General features: G+C 31.6%; 1 protein-coding gene across 1 annotated transcript; it reads left to right on the plus strand.

Moving 5' to 3' along the window:
- The first annotated feature begins 10,149 nt into the window (after positions 1-10,149).
- LOC113704920 (uncharacterized) lies at positions 10,150-14,301 on the plus strand. Its single transcript, XM_027226784.2, has 5 exons — positions 10,150-10,873; positions 11,062-11,133; positions 11,374-11,517; positions 11,679-13,676; positions 13,778-14,301. Exons 1-5 carry the CDS (start codon positions 10,150-10,152, stop codon positions 14,134-14,136), a joined length of 3,297 nt encoding a protein of 1,098 aa, XP_027082585.2. The 3' UTR covers positions 14,137-14,301.
- The last annotated feature ends 2,740 nt before the right edge of the window (positions 14,302-17,041 follow it).

The following is a 17,041-nucleotide window of genomic DNA, read 5'->3' on the forward strand; positions in this document are numbered from 1 at the left end:
TTACACGTTGTTGTATTAAAGTTCATAAGTATTGTATTAGTTCATAAATGATAATTGCATTGTGTAATTGAAAATGACAGTGAAAATTGCAGAGGTCTTGACTAATATTTGGGCCTCGCAATGTGGTTAGGTAAATACACCATGTCAGATGAATTGGGGTCATGGATTGGTGTCCAACATTAGGCCGGCTCTTTAGTCATAGGGCCCCATTAGTAATTAAAATACTGGGCTTGTATAATTCACAATTCACGGGCTAGAGAAAAAATTGAAGAAATGGCCCCAGTGGAAAATTTGTGAGGCTTTCTCTTGAGGGCTCGCCATCGCAATCAAGTCAGGCTGCTGGTATTACCATATCCCTCCTGAGAGGTCATTTAATCGTCTCCTAATTGGTACGAAATCTTGAGAACGAGACTTCGGGCGTGTTTGAAAATAATTTTTAAAAAAAATATTATTCTACTTGTATTATAAATATATTTTTCAACTGTATTTTATATTGGTTACACCAATCAAAATGGAAACCAAGAGAAGGAAGGAAGAGCACAACAAAAACCAAGGGACCTAGCGAGGAAGAGATCTTTTCTAAAACAGTTGATGCAAACATGTCTATCTTTCTTCCTAACAGTATTATTTATATATATATATATATATCATAACAATATTATAATAACAATTCTAAATAATATCTTAAATAATACTCTATCCAAACGCGTTATTTCGTAAAATAAAGTAAAGAACTTAGAAAATCATGAATTACAAAAGCAATCTACATCTCGTACAAAGTAGTAGTAATATGTATACAATATCTGTAAACATGTAGAACTATAAGAAAAATACAATTAACTCCATATGCAATCGATAGATCACGGGTTCGAGTCTTCCGAGAAGGTAAATGAAGAACCACTGTTGATCCTCTTTATAAAAAAATATTTAAAAAAAACTGTGAACTTTCGACTTTTTGTTGGTTAGGAGTTTTACCCTTACTCTTTAGTCATACCCACGAATAGCTAAAAGTAGTTTTTGAAATCCTACTTTATTACAAAGAGAGGTCTTGAGAACAACACTCGAGGAAGGAACTTAAGTTCCCTCATATAGCCACTGGGCTAAAACTAGTTATCTCTATGCTCCATATTTCGTTGTTTAAATTCTAGTAATTGAATGTTGATGATGATTTATCGAAAATTCAAAGAGAATTGAATCATAGTTCTTGCTAATCATATTAGTTACGTTATACGTGTTAGCATTTGTAATCTACAATAGAACTATACATTAAAAAACGTATGTGGTTTTTGTTGTTATTTTTCTTATCTCAATAAAATTGGACGTAATTAACTTTGGATTACTATGGTGTGCAGGTATAGTTCAAGGATTTAATAATGCGCATGCTCAATTTAATTCGAATGTGCATGTATTTGGATTTGTTTACGTATAATTTTCGTGCTTCAAGTAACAATTATTTTAATTGTAAAATTGTACATTAAGTGTTGGAGGCATATGGCTAACCGTAGAGGATTTTTAGTTATTATTATTTTTTTATTTTCTTAGTGTAGGTGGGAGGTTTCAAACCTGAAACCTCTCATTTACATTCCCTCTCTCGTATCATCCAACCCATCCCTCCTCCTGCTGATTGCGGAGTTGAAAAAATGAAATAAAAAAAAGGCACTTGATTGTATTTGAATATAAATCAATCTCTCAATCTAATTTTATCTCTAAGTTTCAGATGTGTCCAAGAAATGGATTAAGTGATACAAAAAAAAAAACTATTAGTAAAAGACATTAGATTCAAGGTAAATTCTGTAATGTATTCAGCTAATCCAAGATAGGTGTGGAAAGGTAAAGAATATGGCAAAGAAGCCGGCACATTGCAAGCTGACATGTACGGACGATGAAAGGAATATTTCTACAAAAACAAGTGATGACCTATAACAGGCGCGGGCGGTTTGGAAATGTTGTGTACTGCAGAAGCTGGAAATGTATTGGAGTGTCACGGAATTAACATAAATATAATGGGTCTAGGAATAAAACACCGAAGAGGAAGCGTAAGCAATACTAAACACAGCCATGCTTGGCTTTGAAGCAACATATGGTTATTATTGAATAACGAGTTGAGAGCCTTTAAAAAGTGAAACTTAAGAAAATAAATGTTTGAAATATTAAGTTTTTTAATTATGTAATCTATTTTGATTATAGCTGTTCTAATATATAGTCATTTGGAGGACTTCTAGAGTTGAAGTACTGAATCCTTTTTGGACTTTTAATAAATTTGAGTTATTTTTCTTTTGGTTTCTCACTTTTCTAACAACTTTTATCTAACCTACTAAATTTGACTTATTGAAATTGATTTTAATTGTTATATTAGTAAAATATTAACATTTGTGGTAACTGGGTTCATGGGAAGACAAATTGTTGCATGTTTCACATTTAGGTGGCATTTGGTTCATACATCGGAATCGGATTCGGATTCGGAATCGGATATCTTGGGTTTGGAATGAGGTCATTCATTCCGATATACCTGTTTGGTTCAAGTACCTGTAATGTGTATTATTACTGTAGTTGATATTTGGTTCGTTAGCTCTTTTGGATTGGAATATAATAAATATAATATAAACTACATCGTAAATGATAGTCATTGACTCTTTGTAAATGAGATATAAGAAATTTTCACTAATTAAATATATTAGTATAAATGTATTAGTAAATTTAGTATAATTAATTAATAATTTCTATTAGTAAACATGTATAATTATTAGTATAATTGATAATATCAATTATATTATGTAGATTAATATACATTATGTAATACATATAACTAATAATATCATTATTATAAGTTTGTAACTAATTAAATTAAATATTATATATAATTAAATATAATTATACAAATGTTATAAGATAAATACATAATTATAATTATATAATACATCTAAATATTATTTATACTAATATTTTATATAATTATAATGTATATTAGATATTAAATATCATCATTATATAATATTATATTCATAATAATAAATATAATTATAATTATATAATTTATTGATATTATATACACATATATATTATAATTATATGCACATATAATATATATTTATAAATATACATATATAATATTAATATATTATTATATAATATTAATAAATTTATAATATATTATATAAATATAATTATATTTAATTAAATAATTATAAAATATATTTATATAATACATTATATAATTATACTAATATTATTATAAAATATATAATTATAACTATATAATATATATAAATATTAATTATACTAATATATTATATGATTATAAAGTATGTTATATATTAATTATAATTTTTAGTCTATATTATTATATTTATAATAATAAATATAAATATAATTATACAATATATTATTATTATTATTATATACACATATATATTATAAATATATGCACATATAATATACATTTATAAATATATATAAATAATATAAATATTTTATTATATAATATTAATAAATTATAATACATATTATATATTTAATCATATTTAATTAAATAATTATAATATATATTTATATTATATATTATATATGTGTATATAATAATTATAAATATTTTATATAATTATACTAATATTATAATAAAATATTATAATTATAATATATATTATATACATAATTATATATGTATGTATATAATTATATATTAATTTTTTAATGAGTGGCGGGACGGGCCCCATTTCTTAATGGGAATCAGACTTGGGTTTTGTCCAAAACCCTCCAAGTTACTAGGGAATTGAGGAATGCTAAATTTTAGATATGATTTCAAAATCTCGATTCCGATAGGAGTAATCCAAACAATGATTATGTAGTTTATTCCAATTCCCCATTCTGAAACCCTTTTACCAAACGCCACCTTAATTGAATACAAATATCTCTACTTTACATAAAACGTCCAAGGCTGAGGAACAGTGGATTCCAATTGATTCTCCCGATTATGGGTATTACATCAACAAAATACTATCTATTTATGGGCATTTTACTCTGAATCATTACATTTATGTAAAATACATAAATGTTTGTAACTAAAATTGAAAAAAGTGTTACACTAATATTTTTACGAAAAGAAAACTAGTAAATTTTGTATTTAAGAAATTTTAAATATGTGAAAGTAAAATAGTTTTTGCCCATAACATACCAGCTCTTTATGAGTTTTTTGCATTACATCAACAAAATACTAGTTATTTATGGACATTTTATTCTGAATCATTATATTTATGTAAAATACATAAATGTTTGTAACTAAAATTGAAAAAATGTTATACTTATATTTTTACAAAAGGGAAACCGATAGATTTTGTATTTAACAAATTTTAAATATGTGAAAGTAAAAAAGATTGCGCCCATAACATACCAGCTCTTTATGGGTTTTTTGCTTTACATCAACAAAATACTAGTTATTTATGGGCATTTTACTCTGAATCATTACATTTATGTAAAATATATAAATGTATGTAACAAAAATTGAAAAAGTGTTACACTTATATTTTTACGAAAGGGACACTGGTAGAATTTGTATTTAACATAAATTAAATATGTTAAAGTAACATTACAGGTGATTTTATTAATTACTTAATTTGTTGGCAAAAAACAAGCTGGTTTCTTTTGCAAAATTTGTTCATTAGATTTTTCCAAATAATTAGGGTATAAAGGTAAATTTTCACAATCTTTTGCTAGCAATAGGCCTTAATTTCCTCCTAGGCAGCGACGAAGTCAAAATTTTTTCCTTGGGGGGGGGGCAAAATGATTGACAAACAAAATTATTTTAATATGTTATGTTCAAAATAATTTTCATCTATTTAAATATATGGCATCCTAAAATATCAAATATTAACTTTAATTATAAAGATATGTCTATTTAATAAATATGTATTATAGTCATAACTAAAATTAAGACAAGAAATAACATTTGATTAAATATTTTATAGGAAAAAATGCACTTTTCATCCTCAAAGTTTGGGTGGTTGGCCAATTTCATCCTCAAAGTTTCACTCCAAACACATTGCATCCTCAAAGTTCCGTAATTTTGGCAAATTAAGGACAATTGACGGAAAATGAAGAATTGATTGTTAGAACCAACGATTTTACCCATAAATGATACTCTGTTCTTATAATGGAGGAAAGTCATAAAGAACTGATGTTTTATTGAAGAACGGGTTTATTTTTATTTTATCCGATAAATAAATTTGTTTATGAAAAAATGGGTACTCTGTTCTTATAATGGAGGAAAGTCATAAAGAGTTGGTCTTTTATTGAAAAATGAATTTATTTTTATTTTATCCGATAAATAAATTTATTTATGAAAAAATAGGTACTCTGTTCTTATAATGGAGGAAAGTTATAAAGAACTGGTCTTTTATTGGAAAATGTATTTATTTTTATTTTATCCGATAAATAAATTTATTTATGAAAAAATGGGTACTCTGTTCTTATAATGGAGGAAAGTTATAAAGAGCTGGTGTTTTATTGGAAAACGGGTATATTTTTATTTTATACGATAAATAAATTTATTTATGAAAAAATGGGTAATCTGTTCTTATAATGGAGGAAAGCCATAAAGAGCTGATCTTTTATTGAAAAATGGATTCATTTTTATTTTATTCGATAAATAAATTTATTTATGGGAAAATGAGTACTTTGTTCTTATAATGGAGGAAAGCCATAAAGAACTGGTATTTTATTGGAAAATGAATTTATTTTTATTTTATTCGATAAATAAATTTATTTATGAAAAAATGGGTACTCTGTTCTTATAATGGAGGAAAGCCATAAAGAATTGGTCTTTTATGGGAAAGTGATACTTTATAGAAAGTGGTCGCGATTTGGTTTATGAAATTATCCCAAATAAAAATTTAGAATAAATTTCTTTGTTTTGAAAGTTGTATAACGGTCGTTAAAACTCTAGAGATTGGCAAAAAATTTTTTGGGGTTGCAGAAAGGCAGAGGGAAGAAGGAGTAGATTGGAGCTTTTCGTCCGTTGCAATTGTTCCGTTAAAAATGGCTCCATTCGGTTTTACCCATTTTTTGTTAGGTAAAACCGTTGGTTCTAACGATCAATTCTTCATTTCCCGTCAATTGTTCCTAATTGGCCAAAATTAGGGAACATTGAGGATGCCTTTCTGCAACCCCAAAATTTTTTTGCCAATAATTCAAGGGAGGAAAAAGTGTATTACTATAGTTTAAGGGGTAAACTACAATTAAGTATATAGTTAGTCATGATTTTATTGCATTTAACCCCAACAATTAACGTTAGACATAGTGTATTCTGGTGCAAAAACTTCAATTATTATGAGCACTGGTTATGACACACCGAATGGGTGTGGTAATAATAAAAAATTATGATAAAAAACTAGTTTAAATGTCAAGCAGACAAAGGTACTTGAAAATACTTTCACATTAGTGCTTAATAAATAGTTGGCAGTTTGTTTTATTGTAACCAATTTTGTTTCCAAAACTTTTAATAAATGAAAATTAAAGAATAGGAAACACTAGATAGATATGGCTTTGCAAAAACTTTGATATAATTATTGTGTATACGAATTCAAATTCATTTGCTTACTAATGAATTTGAATTTACGTCTAATAAAATTAATTATAAATAGGTAGTCGAAATCTATCCATTTAATAGCCACTAATTAATTGATTTTATTCAGCTACCCATTTGAAACTAATAAAATCACATATCCATTTGGATTAACATGGTGAATAAGAAAGCAATGAAAAATAGAGAAATGTCGAGGGGAAGTGCTGCATGAACAGAGAATGTAGAAGGGAAGGGAAATAATGTTGTGCTTTGCTAGCAAATAATAATAGTAATTCTATTACTATTATTATATTATTAAAGGTAAATCCGCCAACTGCACATATAATTTAGGTATTCAGGCAAAATCTTATAAATAGCTTTATTTAGGCAAAATATGCTCCAACTACACAAAAAAATGGCCCATTACACCAAAAGTTATTTCTATTATTAAACAAATTCAACTCACATACATGTATAAGGGATATTTATGGAATAAACAATTAAGGGATATTATTATACTCCCATTTTTTCACTTCACTCCCCCATGTAAAGTAATTTTTTTAATGTTAGTAAACTTCGTTGGAATTAAATTTGTAATATAAACGTTAGAGTCTTTGAAGTTTTGTATAGTTTTGCAAATGTTAGGGAAGGCCGTGTGAATATGTCAAAAACCTATAGGAGGTTTTTACAATTATGTCTAATTTTATAATTAACCAAAGCAGAAGTCAAGCAAATGCATGTACTATTTTACTTCAAGTAATAGCAAGTAATAGTAAGTTTTTAAACATAAATAGTAATTATTACTGATAACATGGCAAATTTGATTAATAATCAAGATTTACTGATTTATGGGACACATGTACTATTTTACTTTAAAACTTATCTCAAACTAGTATTAGGAAGTTTATTTGAAATAACGATAAGATGTTTTATCAATGATTAAAGCTTACTATCTTAGTTAGTAAGTACTCATAATATACTCGTATAATACATGATTATAGGTCTAATTTAAATTTTTTTTGTACTTATATATTTTTAAATACTATGAAAAATAGTATGAACTAAACCTACTCTCCAAAAAGTAAATTTCGGATATAGAGTAGTAATTTATTTTTAAAAAAATTAAGTTGCATATTTATTCCAATTTACGCATGAAGATACATCGATCGGTGCTCTCTGGATGCGTCTAAACTCCGGTGAATGTCTTTAAACTAAATTCTAATTAAAGTAGTATCCAAGATAAAAAATACTACTCATATAAAAAAAAATCAATATAATTTCGCTAATAGCAATTAAATTTGAAGTTTTAAAATATGCGTAAATAGTAATTTAGTTTAAAAATATAATTAGTATGAAGAGTATAATTGGCATAAATAAGTGTATTCAGTAAGTCAATATTGTAAACCTCCCCTGAGGTTTTTCTTCATTTCGCCTGACACCCCTAAAGTTCTAAAAATATCACTAACCTACCTTACTTTTGTTGTTTGTATAGCAAGATTTTTAAATATCCTAACTACCCTTTTGTTCGCTGGATAGGAATATTCGTAAACCACTTTGTTTATTTTAAAAAAACTATCATTATTTACATGGTATTTCTTTTGTATTACTACTACATCATAATGCTACACAATCACGGATAGTAAATTTGAAAACTATAAATTTGAAAAGTAAAAATGATATTTGAAAACAAATACACTTGCATAGTCATACCTCATTTGATCACAATCACAAAAACTACAAGAAAAACAAAATTCTATTTATTATAATTTAGAAATACATTATTGCATAGTTATCCATTATTCCAGGTTCAAGTGCACAGCAGTTTGCATTGACATTTGCAAGTCTAATTGTATATATGAATTTACTATATATATATATATATAGACATACATATGTATATATATAATTGTATATTTTGAAAATGTATGTATGTATGTATACACATTGTAAAAAAAGTAAGAAATTTAGAGAATGAAAGAAAGATTTAAAATTTAAATATGAGGGTAATATTTGAGAATTCTTCACTTTTGATATTGACATATTAAACTACTATCACGAAAAATGAAATTATACTCAGGGGAGTCTAATGATATTTCAGATAACGTCATCCGATTCTCTTCAAAGTTATCCCATTCACAATATATTTATATAAAGACATACATATCCATATACCTAGATATATGTATAAATGTATATTTTTAAAATGTATGTATGTATACACGTTCTAAAAGTAGGAAATTTATATGTAAATGAAAAAAATTTAAAATTTAAATATGAGAGTATTATTAGATAATTTTTCACCATTGATATTGGCATATTAAACTACTGTCACGAGAAACGAAATTATACTCAGTGGAATCCAATGATATTTCGAAAATATCACTGATCCGAGCTTGTACAAAGTTATCCCATTCATAAATATATATATATATAGACATACATGCTAGGATATATACAAATATATATTTTTGAATCATTTATTTTAGCCGCCAACTCCACAACGAATATGCTTTTCGCGGTAATTTCTGTTCATTTTATATGCGTACAGTGTTTAGCTTCTCCGTCAAGCTTGGTGCCTTTTTTAATGCCCTTAGTTTCGCTTGCGACCCTTTGCCTTTGGCAGTTGATTATTTTAGGCACTCCATCTTTCCTATTTATGCTTTCAAATCCCCCCAACTTTTCATATGGCCCTTCCACTCAACTTTAACACCCAACGACTGTTTAAGTTTCAGATTATAAAATGCCTTTACACGTGCCCATCCAAGACACATTTCCTATCATCTGTGGCCACAATCGGTCTTTTCCCTTACCTTTCCACACATCTTTTTTGACCAATAAAAGCACTACAGCAACATCCTTCAATTCAAATCCTCTCTAAAATAAAAAGGACATTGCTGACTGGAAAGTCCCATGATGTCCTGTCGTTGGCGATGTTGAGAGGTAAAGAAAAAGGCTGGTTCTAGCAATTACAGAAGTCAATTGAAAATGCCTTGTACATCCTGACCCACCCATTAATGACTATCGAAGAAAATGTCTAAATAACAAAATTTCCAACGTCTATCACCATATGCGGCCATTGAAACATGTAGAAGATTTATGCATGACAGTACATGTCTTTCCAAAAGATTCATTGTATGGTCTCACCTTCGGGTTTTTTTTATTGGATCAGTCACCTTCGGGTAAAAAATATGTACATATACAATATTGGACTAAGAACAGTCTAAACTGTTCCCGGCCAACAAGACAAATTTAAAAATGTACCATTGAAACAAAGTCATGTAACTCCAATAAAATAAATATGTACGAATTCATATGAACAGTAGTTAAGCATAGATGACAGAACTATTGATAGCTGATATGTTAGGAGTTCCATTTACTCATTCTGTTGCAATTTAAGGGGTTATGATGACCTCTTCCAATGTATCAAAAAAAAAAAAACATCATATTCAAATGGTAGTACACATTGGCGTCTAATTTCCTGTTGTCCATCACCGATTTGGACAATTGATTGATCATATAGGTCGGTCGATATGAAGAGACACTCCCACTTCTACCCTCTTGCAGTACTTGTTTTGCTGCTGCACCATCTAATGATGACCGGCTGCACAGCCATGAAAAGATTAAGTTTAGGCACTGATCAATCTGCTCTATTAGCCCTGAAAGCCCATATCACGTCAGAACAGCATGAATGCTTGTCAAGAAACTGGTCTTCTGCAGCTTCTGCATCCTCTGTGTGTGACTGGATAGGAGTCCAGTGCGGCTCTCGACACCAAAGAGTCACTGCTTTAAATGTTTCAAACATGGGACTCACCGGCACAATACCTCCGGATTTGGGAAACCTCTCCTTTCTTGTTTCTCTTGATCTCAGAAGTAACTCCTTCCACGGCAGTCTGCCCGAAGAGTTGTCACATCTACGCCGCCTGAGGCTCATCTTGTTTTCCAACAACAGATTCACTGGGGCGATTCCAATGTGGTTTGGTCACTTTCCAGAACTCCAATTCTTGCTCCTGGACATCAATGGTTTTAGTGGTTTTATTCCTTCCTCTATATCCAACTTGTCAAGAGTGGAAAAGTTAGATCTAAGCGAAAATTTCCTGCAAGGAAAAATTCCAGAAAAGATAGGAAATCTTTCAGCCCTCAAATTGCTGAATTTTTATCGGAATTATTTAGCTGGTCAAATACCATTGAGCTTATGCAAGATTTCTCAACTAAAAGCGCTAGACTTGTCATCCAACAGGTTTGGCGGGTACATACCCAAAGAAATTGGAAATCTGGAGAAGCTTACGTATTTATCCCTCATGAATAACAACTTCACAGGTAATGCTTTTGCTTTGCCTTTTTGCATACGAACAAGGCCAAACTGCAATCAATGGTAATTTTTCCCTGTTTGACACTGGGATTCAACACTATCTACTGTTTTACCAACACAAATTTCGGCGTAAGACCGTTCTCAATATATCTCTAAAATGAATATGATTAGTTCTGTCTTTGCATAAAATTGTTAGGTGTAATTCCCCGAGAGCTTGGCAAACTGCATGGTTTGAACGTTCTCGTGTTGGGGCGTAACAACTTGACAGGTAATCAGGTCTATGAATAGCTTCACCACTGCTTATATATGCTCTATTTACAATCATGCAACTAGCAAATATTTGGAGTAATTTCTGGGTGAAATGAATTCTTGCCTAATGGGTTGACTTAGTTCACTCATTTATATCCATTTAAAAATAATTATACATTTCAACTCAATTTTTAATGAGTGTTAAGCAAATAAATTTGAATTTCTTACTAATCTAACAACAATAAAATACCGTTGGCAGGTACGATTCCACGAGAGATAGGCAATCTGCAAAACCTACAAAGGCTCAATCTGGAATGGAATAAAATCGCGGGAAGCATTCCAAAAGAAATCGGGAATTTGACGATGCTTACTGAGCTCTACTTTGCCAACAACTCCTTGACAGGTAAATACATCTTTAATGTACCATTTTTTGGTTAAGTAAATCGAAATCAGTTAACCAAATGCTTACATCCATTCAATATTATTATTATTATTTATACTTGGTTTCTTCAAAGAATTTTACAGCCTAATGATTGATATGCTTCCTTTGAAAATGGTATGCAGGTACAATACCACGAGAGATGGGTAACCTTTACCTACTCGAGAATCTTCAGTTACCGTATAATGGCTTGAATGGCTCCATTCCCCGTGGCATCTTCAACCTCTCAGCATTGTGGAACATTGCACTTTCATCTAATCTTCTATCAGGAAATCTTCCGCGGGATCTAGGATACAGACTGCCCAAGTTATTATTCATAGAGCTTGCTGGGAATGACCTTGGTGGGGTTATACCAGTGTCCATTACAAATTGTTCCCAATTAAGAATGCTAGAACTTTCAATTAACAGATTCACTGGTTCCATTCCTGACGCCCTCGGGGACCTTAGACTGCTGCAAGTTCTAGCTCTGTACAGCAACAATTTAACAAGTGATCCTACATCTATGGAGCTGAGCTTCATCACTTCATTGACAAAATGCAAAAACTTGGATTATTTAGCCCTGGGCCCAAATCCGTTAAATGGGCTTCTTCCAGCTTCCATTGGGAATCTCTCTGCTACTCTACAGAAATTGTATATAGGAACTAGTGAAATCAAGGGCACCATACCAAGTCAAGCTGGCAACTTGACCAATTTGATATTGCTTGCTCTACAATCGAATCAGTTGACTGGAGGCATCCCAGCAGCATTCAAAGATCTACAAAACATGCAAACTTTGGATATGGAAGATAATAATCTAAATGGCACTTTAGAAAACCTTTGCAATTTGCAGAGGTTGGCTTATGTATACCTGACTGCGAACCGATTTTCCGGGTCCATACTAGGATGCTTTGGCAATATGACTTCTCTTCGGGAACTTGATCTAGGAAACAACTTTTTAGTCTCTGCCATACCTAATAGTTTTTGGAACCTCAAAGATCTCTTGCAGTTGAACTTATCCTCAAACTCCCTTAATGGTTCCTTGCCTCTTGAAGTTGGAAATTTGAAAGCTATTACATCTATAGATGTATCAGCGAATCAATTCTCTGGTGACATTCCCCGCACAACAGGTGATTTGCAAAACCTGGTGATTTTAAATTTATCCCAAAACCAATTTCATGGATCTATCCCAGAGTCATTTAGCAATATGCTCAGCTTACAAGGACTTTACTTATCGCACAACAATCTTTCTGGCTCCATACCAAAGTCATTGGAGGCACTTCGGGACCTCAAAGAGCTTGACGTTTCTTATAACCATTTAAGTGGTGAAATTCCCTCTGGTGGTCACTTTAGAAACTTTACTGCTGAATCTTTTCTGTTCAATGATGCATTGTGCGGAGATTCCAGGTTTCATGTGCCGCCTTGCCCAAGACCTAATTCAATTCACAGGTCCAGAACAAAAAAGGTGCTTCTATTTGCATTTGCTCCTCTGGGAATTGCTTCTGTGGTTGTCGCAGCCTTAGCAATTGTCTTCAGAAGATATTGGAAGAGATGTCAGGATCCTAAAGGAACAAACATGGTATTAGTGCCAACGCAAGAAAGAGTTTCGTACTATGAACTTCTTCGAGCAACTGATGGGTACGGTGAAAGCAATTTGCTTGGCATTGGGAGTTTTGGATCTGTTTACAAGGGGATTCTCAATGACGGAAGGTCTATTGCTGTAAAGGTTTTCAATTTGGAATTGGAAGGAGTACTCAAGAGCTTTGATGTAGAGTGCAAAGTCCTGAAGAACCTTCGCCATCGAAATCTTGTGAAGGTCATCAGTGGTTGTTGGAACCAGGATTTTAGGGCCTTGGTGCTTGAATACATGTGCAATGGAAGCCTTGAGAAATGGCTGTATTGTGACAATTATTTCTTAGATACTCTACAGAGATTGAATATATTGATAGATGTGGCAAGTGCAGTGCAATATCTGCACGAAGAATATTCGACGCCTGTGATTCACTGTGATTTGAAGCCCAGTAATGTCTTACTTGATGAGGATATGGTTGCCCACGTCAGCGACTTTGGTATTGCAAAAATGCTGGAAAAGGAGGAAAGCTTTGCATGGACCAGGACCTTAGCTACAATTGGCTACATTGCTCCAGGTAATGATTCTTCAATCTTAACCCTAAAGTTTGTGCATAGCATTTAGTTTCTTTTTTCCTTCTTTTATGTGACACTTGTTCAATTTGAATGTTGTTTGTAGAGTATGGATCTGAGGGGTTGATATCAGCAAAATGCGATGTTTATAGCTATGGAATCATGCTGATGGAAGTTTTTTCAAGAAGAAAGCCTAATGATGAGATGTTTGCTGGAAATTTGAACTTGAAGAGTTGGATAAATAATTCTCTGCCTGATTCGATTCTTCGAGTTATTGATGCCAAGTTGTTGCAGCGTGAGGATGAAAATTTCACTGAGAAGCTGGAGGTTTTATCGTCAATCTTGGAATTGGCCTTAAAATGTGTCTGTGAATCTCCAAGTGAGAGAGTTAGTATGAAAGTTACGCTGGAGACACTGAAGAAGATCAAACTCAAATTCTTGCGGGTCATGGAGGTCGATTCGTAGTTCGGATTGAATAAATAGCATTTATAATAGCATTTCTCATATCTTGAAGAAGGACACGTTGAAATGGAAGCATAGACAGCAAAATTGCCTTCATAATCTAAACCTTCAAAATCAATTAAAACGTACAATATCATAATCCTACGAAATAAATTCGAAACTTCCACATGGTTTAGTTCAGAATGATTAATTTACTCTTTTAAGGGTCCATAACACAGAAACCTCATATTAGCGGGAGATCTTGATTGAAGTTGTAACATTTCTCCATAAAATCGAAATTTGGTCGGGGCGCAGACCGAAAAATCGAAATTTGGTCTTTGTAGTTTGGAGAAAGTGCTAGTTAAAAGCAACTATGAATTTTAAGATGCCAAACTAAGAGATTTGAATTTTGTGAATGAAGCAAATGTCTCTGGCTCTATGAATTGTGTTCATTCTCGATCCCCTAATCGTGTTTTCCACCTCATGAATTTTGAAATTAATACTATAAAAGACACAAAGAAGTATACTAGCAAATTTTCGTTTATGCAGTACCTCAAATTGCCTGTAAATTTGTTCAATATAAATTTTTGATTGGTTTTCCTTCATTGAGTGAATGGCTGCTTCCAACTACCTTTTGACTAGTTGACCACCAGAAAAAAGTTTAAGACTCTCTTTAGACGTAGGTCAAGGGATTCGATCTCTTGACTTGCATTCATCTTCAGAATTTTCTAAAAGTTTCACTCTCGGATACAAAGACAACTATTTGATCCGATGGCGGTTCAGTTCTTTTCAAATTCTTCCTTGACCCATTTGGTCTTACTCCCTCCTTCCTTAGGATATTTAGAATAGAGTAGAAATAGGTATAAAATAGAAACCGACATCCATTTAATTCGATGGTGGTTCAATTCTTTCTGAATTCTTTCTTGACTCATTTGGACCCACCCCCTCTCCCTTAGAATACTTATGATAGAGTAGAAGTACATATAAAATAGAACCTATCGTGTTGACAAAAAAAAAAAAAAAGGGAAAAGAAAGAGCGAATGGCTGCTTCAATTTTATTTGGTCCAGCGAGTCAATGACCCTATAACAATTTCCAACAGCGCACGGGTACTCGAGGGATCTCTCTGGACTTTAGGCACCTTCTCATAATCCGAAGGAGACTTGTGAATTGACCCCAAAAGAAAGTGAAAAAACTAGAGAAAACCATTCCATTCGTCCCCATAGTCAACTTTGACGGCGTAAGTGGGGAGAGAACCAGGGATTCAACGTTCGTTACCAATGCAATGGACACCTTATTGGGACATTGTAGGGCCAAGATATGATTTAAAAACAAAAAATTCAATAGTCGAAGCTTAGAGGGACTTATGAAGCGGAGAGGAATCAAAATATAATTAATATGGAGTCGAAGCTTAGCCTTTGAATATAAAAAATTACTATAATTGTTCGCAAGACTCAATTCAATTAATAAAAATATTATGTAGGTTGATGAATGGTTCGGATCGAATACGCAGCATCTTTTATAACCATCCGAAATATGAGGGAAAATAGGCCAGGAAGCCTCTGTGTTCAAAAAATAACCTCCTCAGTGTCATGACGCTGTAGTTGTTTTCACTGATGATATCCGCTCCAATTCTTTGCCAGTTTCTTAGACACAGGAATCATATAGATCAGTGGAAACCATATCCCTTGCTATGGCTAATGGCTTAGATTGTAAAAAATTCTCAAATAAGACAATTTCTGATTCATCCAACAATTTTGGCAACCTGTAGCCTAGTGCCCGGAATTTCTCATATCTTGAATCACAGCATACTTACTCCATAGACTTTATTCAATTCTGGTTCACAATTGGCTGACTAAAGTGCCTTTCCAGTCAAATGAACGTATGGCTAAGCGAGAGAGGCAGCGAGAGAAAGAAATTCTGCTGCCACCATTGTTGAAATGCTTTGTGTACACTATTGTATAATGGGGAGTGGTTTCATAATTCACCATTGATCAATTTGCTTTTCTAGCCCAATACTGGAAAAATTATATGCAGTTTATTGCTTAATCGTATTCTAAGCCAGAAATGTTGAGTTTAATTTTATATTCTATATCGAAAGTTTTACAAAGAAGTCTCTCCTCATAATGGTTATAAATATAGTGGGTTTAAGTGAGTTTGAGTGTGCTAAGAGTACCAATCCAAATACCGTATGCACAAGTTTAAGAGAATTTTAGGAGGCCCACGCTCCAGTTTAAGAGAAATTTTGATTCGACATCAAATCAAAAGAATAAGTTATGGGCCTTTAAACCGTTAAGTATTTTGTATTATTTAGATTCTTTAAAAAACATCATCAGAGAAAAGAAATAAAGTTTTTTGAAACGGTAGAAAAGGAAATCTATTTTGTTATTTAGACAAAAAAAATGTATGATTCTTAAGAAGTCAACGCGAATTAGCCAAAGAAAGAACTACCAAGTTCTTACGCTTTCATGTCTACAACTTAATTCATTCGACTATTACAAGATGAACTCAATCCGGAATATAAACAATAAAAGCAAACACCTTTTAAGTCAAAATTATTTCTTAAAGTTTTATACTCTCTTTCTATTATAATAAATTTTCTACTCCTTCGTCTATGGACATAGATCAATTCGGCCGAACCACGTAAAATTTTGTATCTTTCTATTTATTTTATTTGGTTTGTTATTTTATTTATTTGATTGCCAAGAACTTTATTGTTCTCGTTGGTCAATTTCCTTAAACCAGACCTAATAAGAAAAACAAAGAAACAAAAAGTGTTTAACAAAATCACCTGAGCTTATCTAAATATTCTAACACGTAATTCTTGGCATTATAGTGAACTTTTCCTTGGAAAACGACAATGGAAATGCTTCTTATCCACGATTTCGACTAGGCATGTCAATGGGTAGGGTTTCGGTTAAATCCCTTTGA

Source organism: Coffea arabica, chromosome 8e (assembly GCF_036785885.1).
Source record: "Coffea arabica cultivar ET-39 chromosome 8e, Coffea Arabica ET-39 HiFi, whole genome shotgun sequence".
In the NCBI taxonomy this organism is placed as follows: domain Eukaryota; kingdom Viridiplantae; phylum Streptophyta; class Magnoliopsida; order Gentianales; family Rubiaceae; genus Coffea; species Coffea arabica.

Bases quoted from the DNA above. Each gene is read 5' to 3' on its own strand.
- LOC113704920 (XM_027226784.2), top strand. From the start codon at position 10,150: ATGACCGGCTGCACAGCCATGAAAAGATTAAGTTTAGGCACTGATCAA. The intron at 11,134-11,373 runs GTAATCAGGTCT...TACCGTTGGCAG, and splicing joins GGGGCGTAACAACTTGACAG to GTACGATTCCACGAGAGATA. The intron at 11,518-11,678 runs GTAAATACATCT...AATGGTATGCAG, and splicing joins TGCCAACAACTCCTTGACAG to GTACAATACCACGAGAGATG.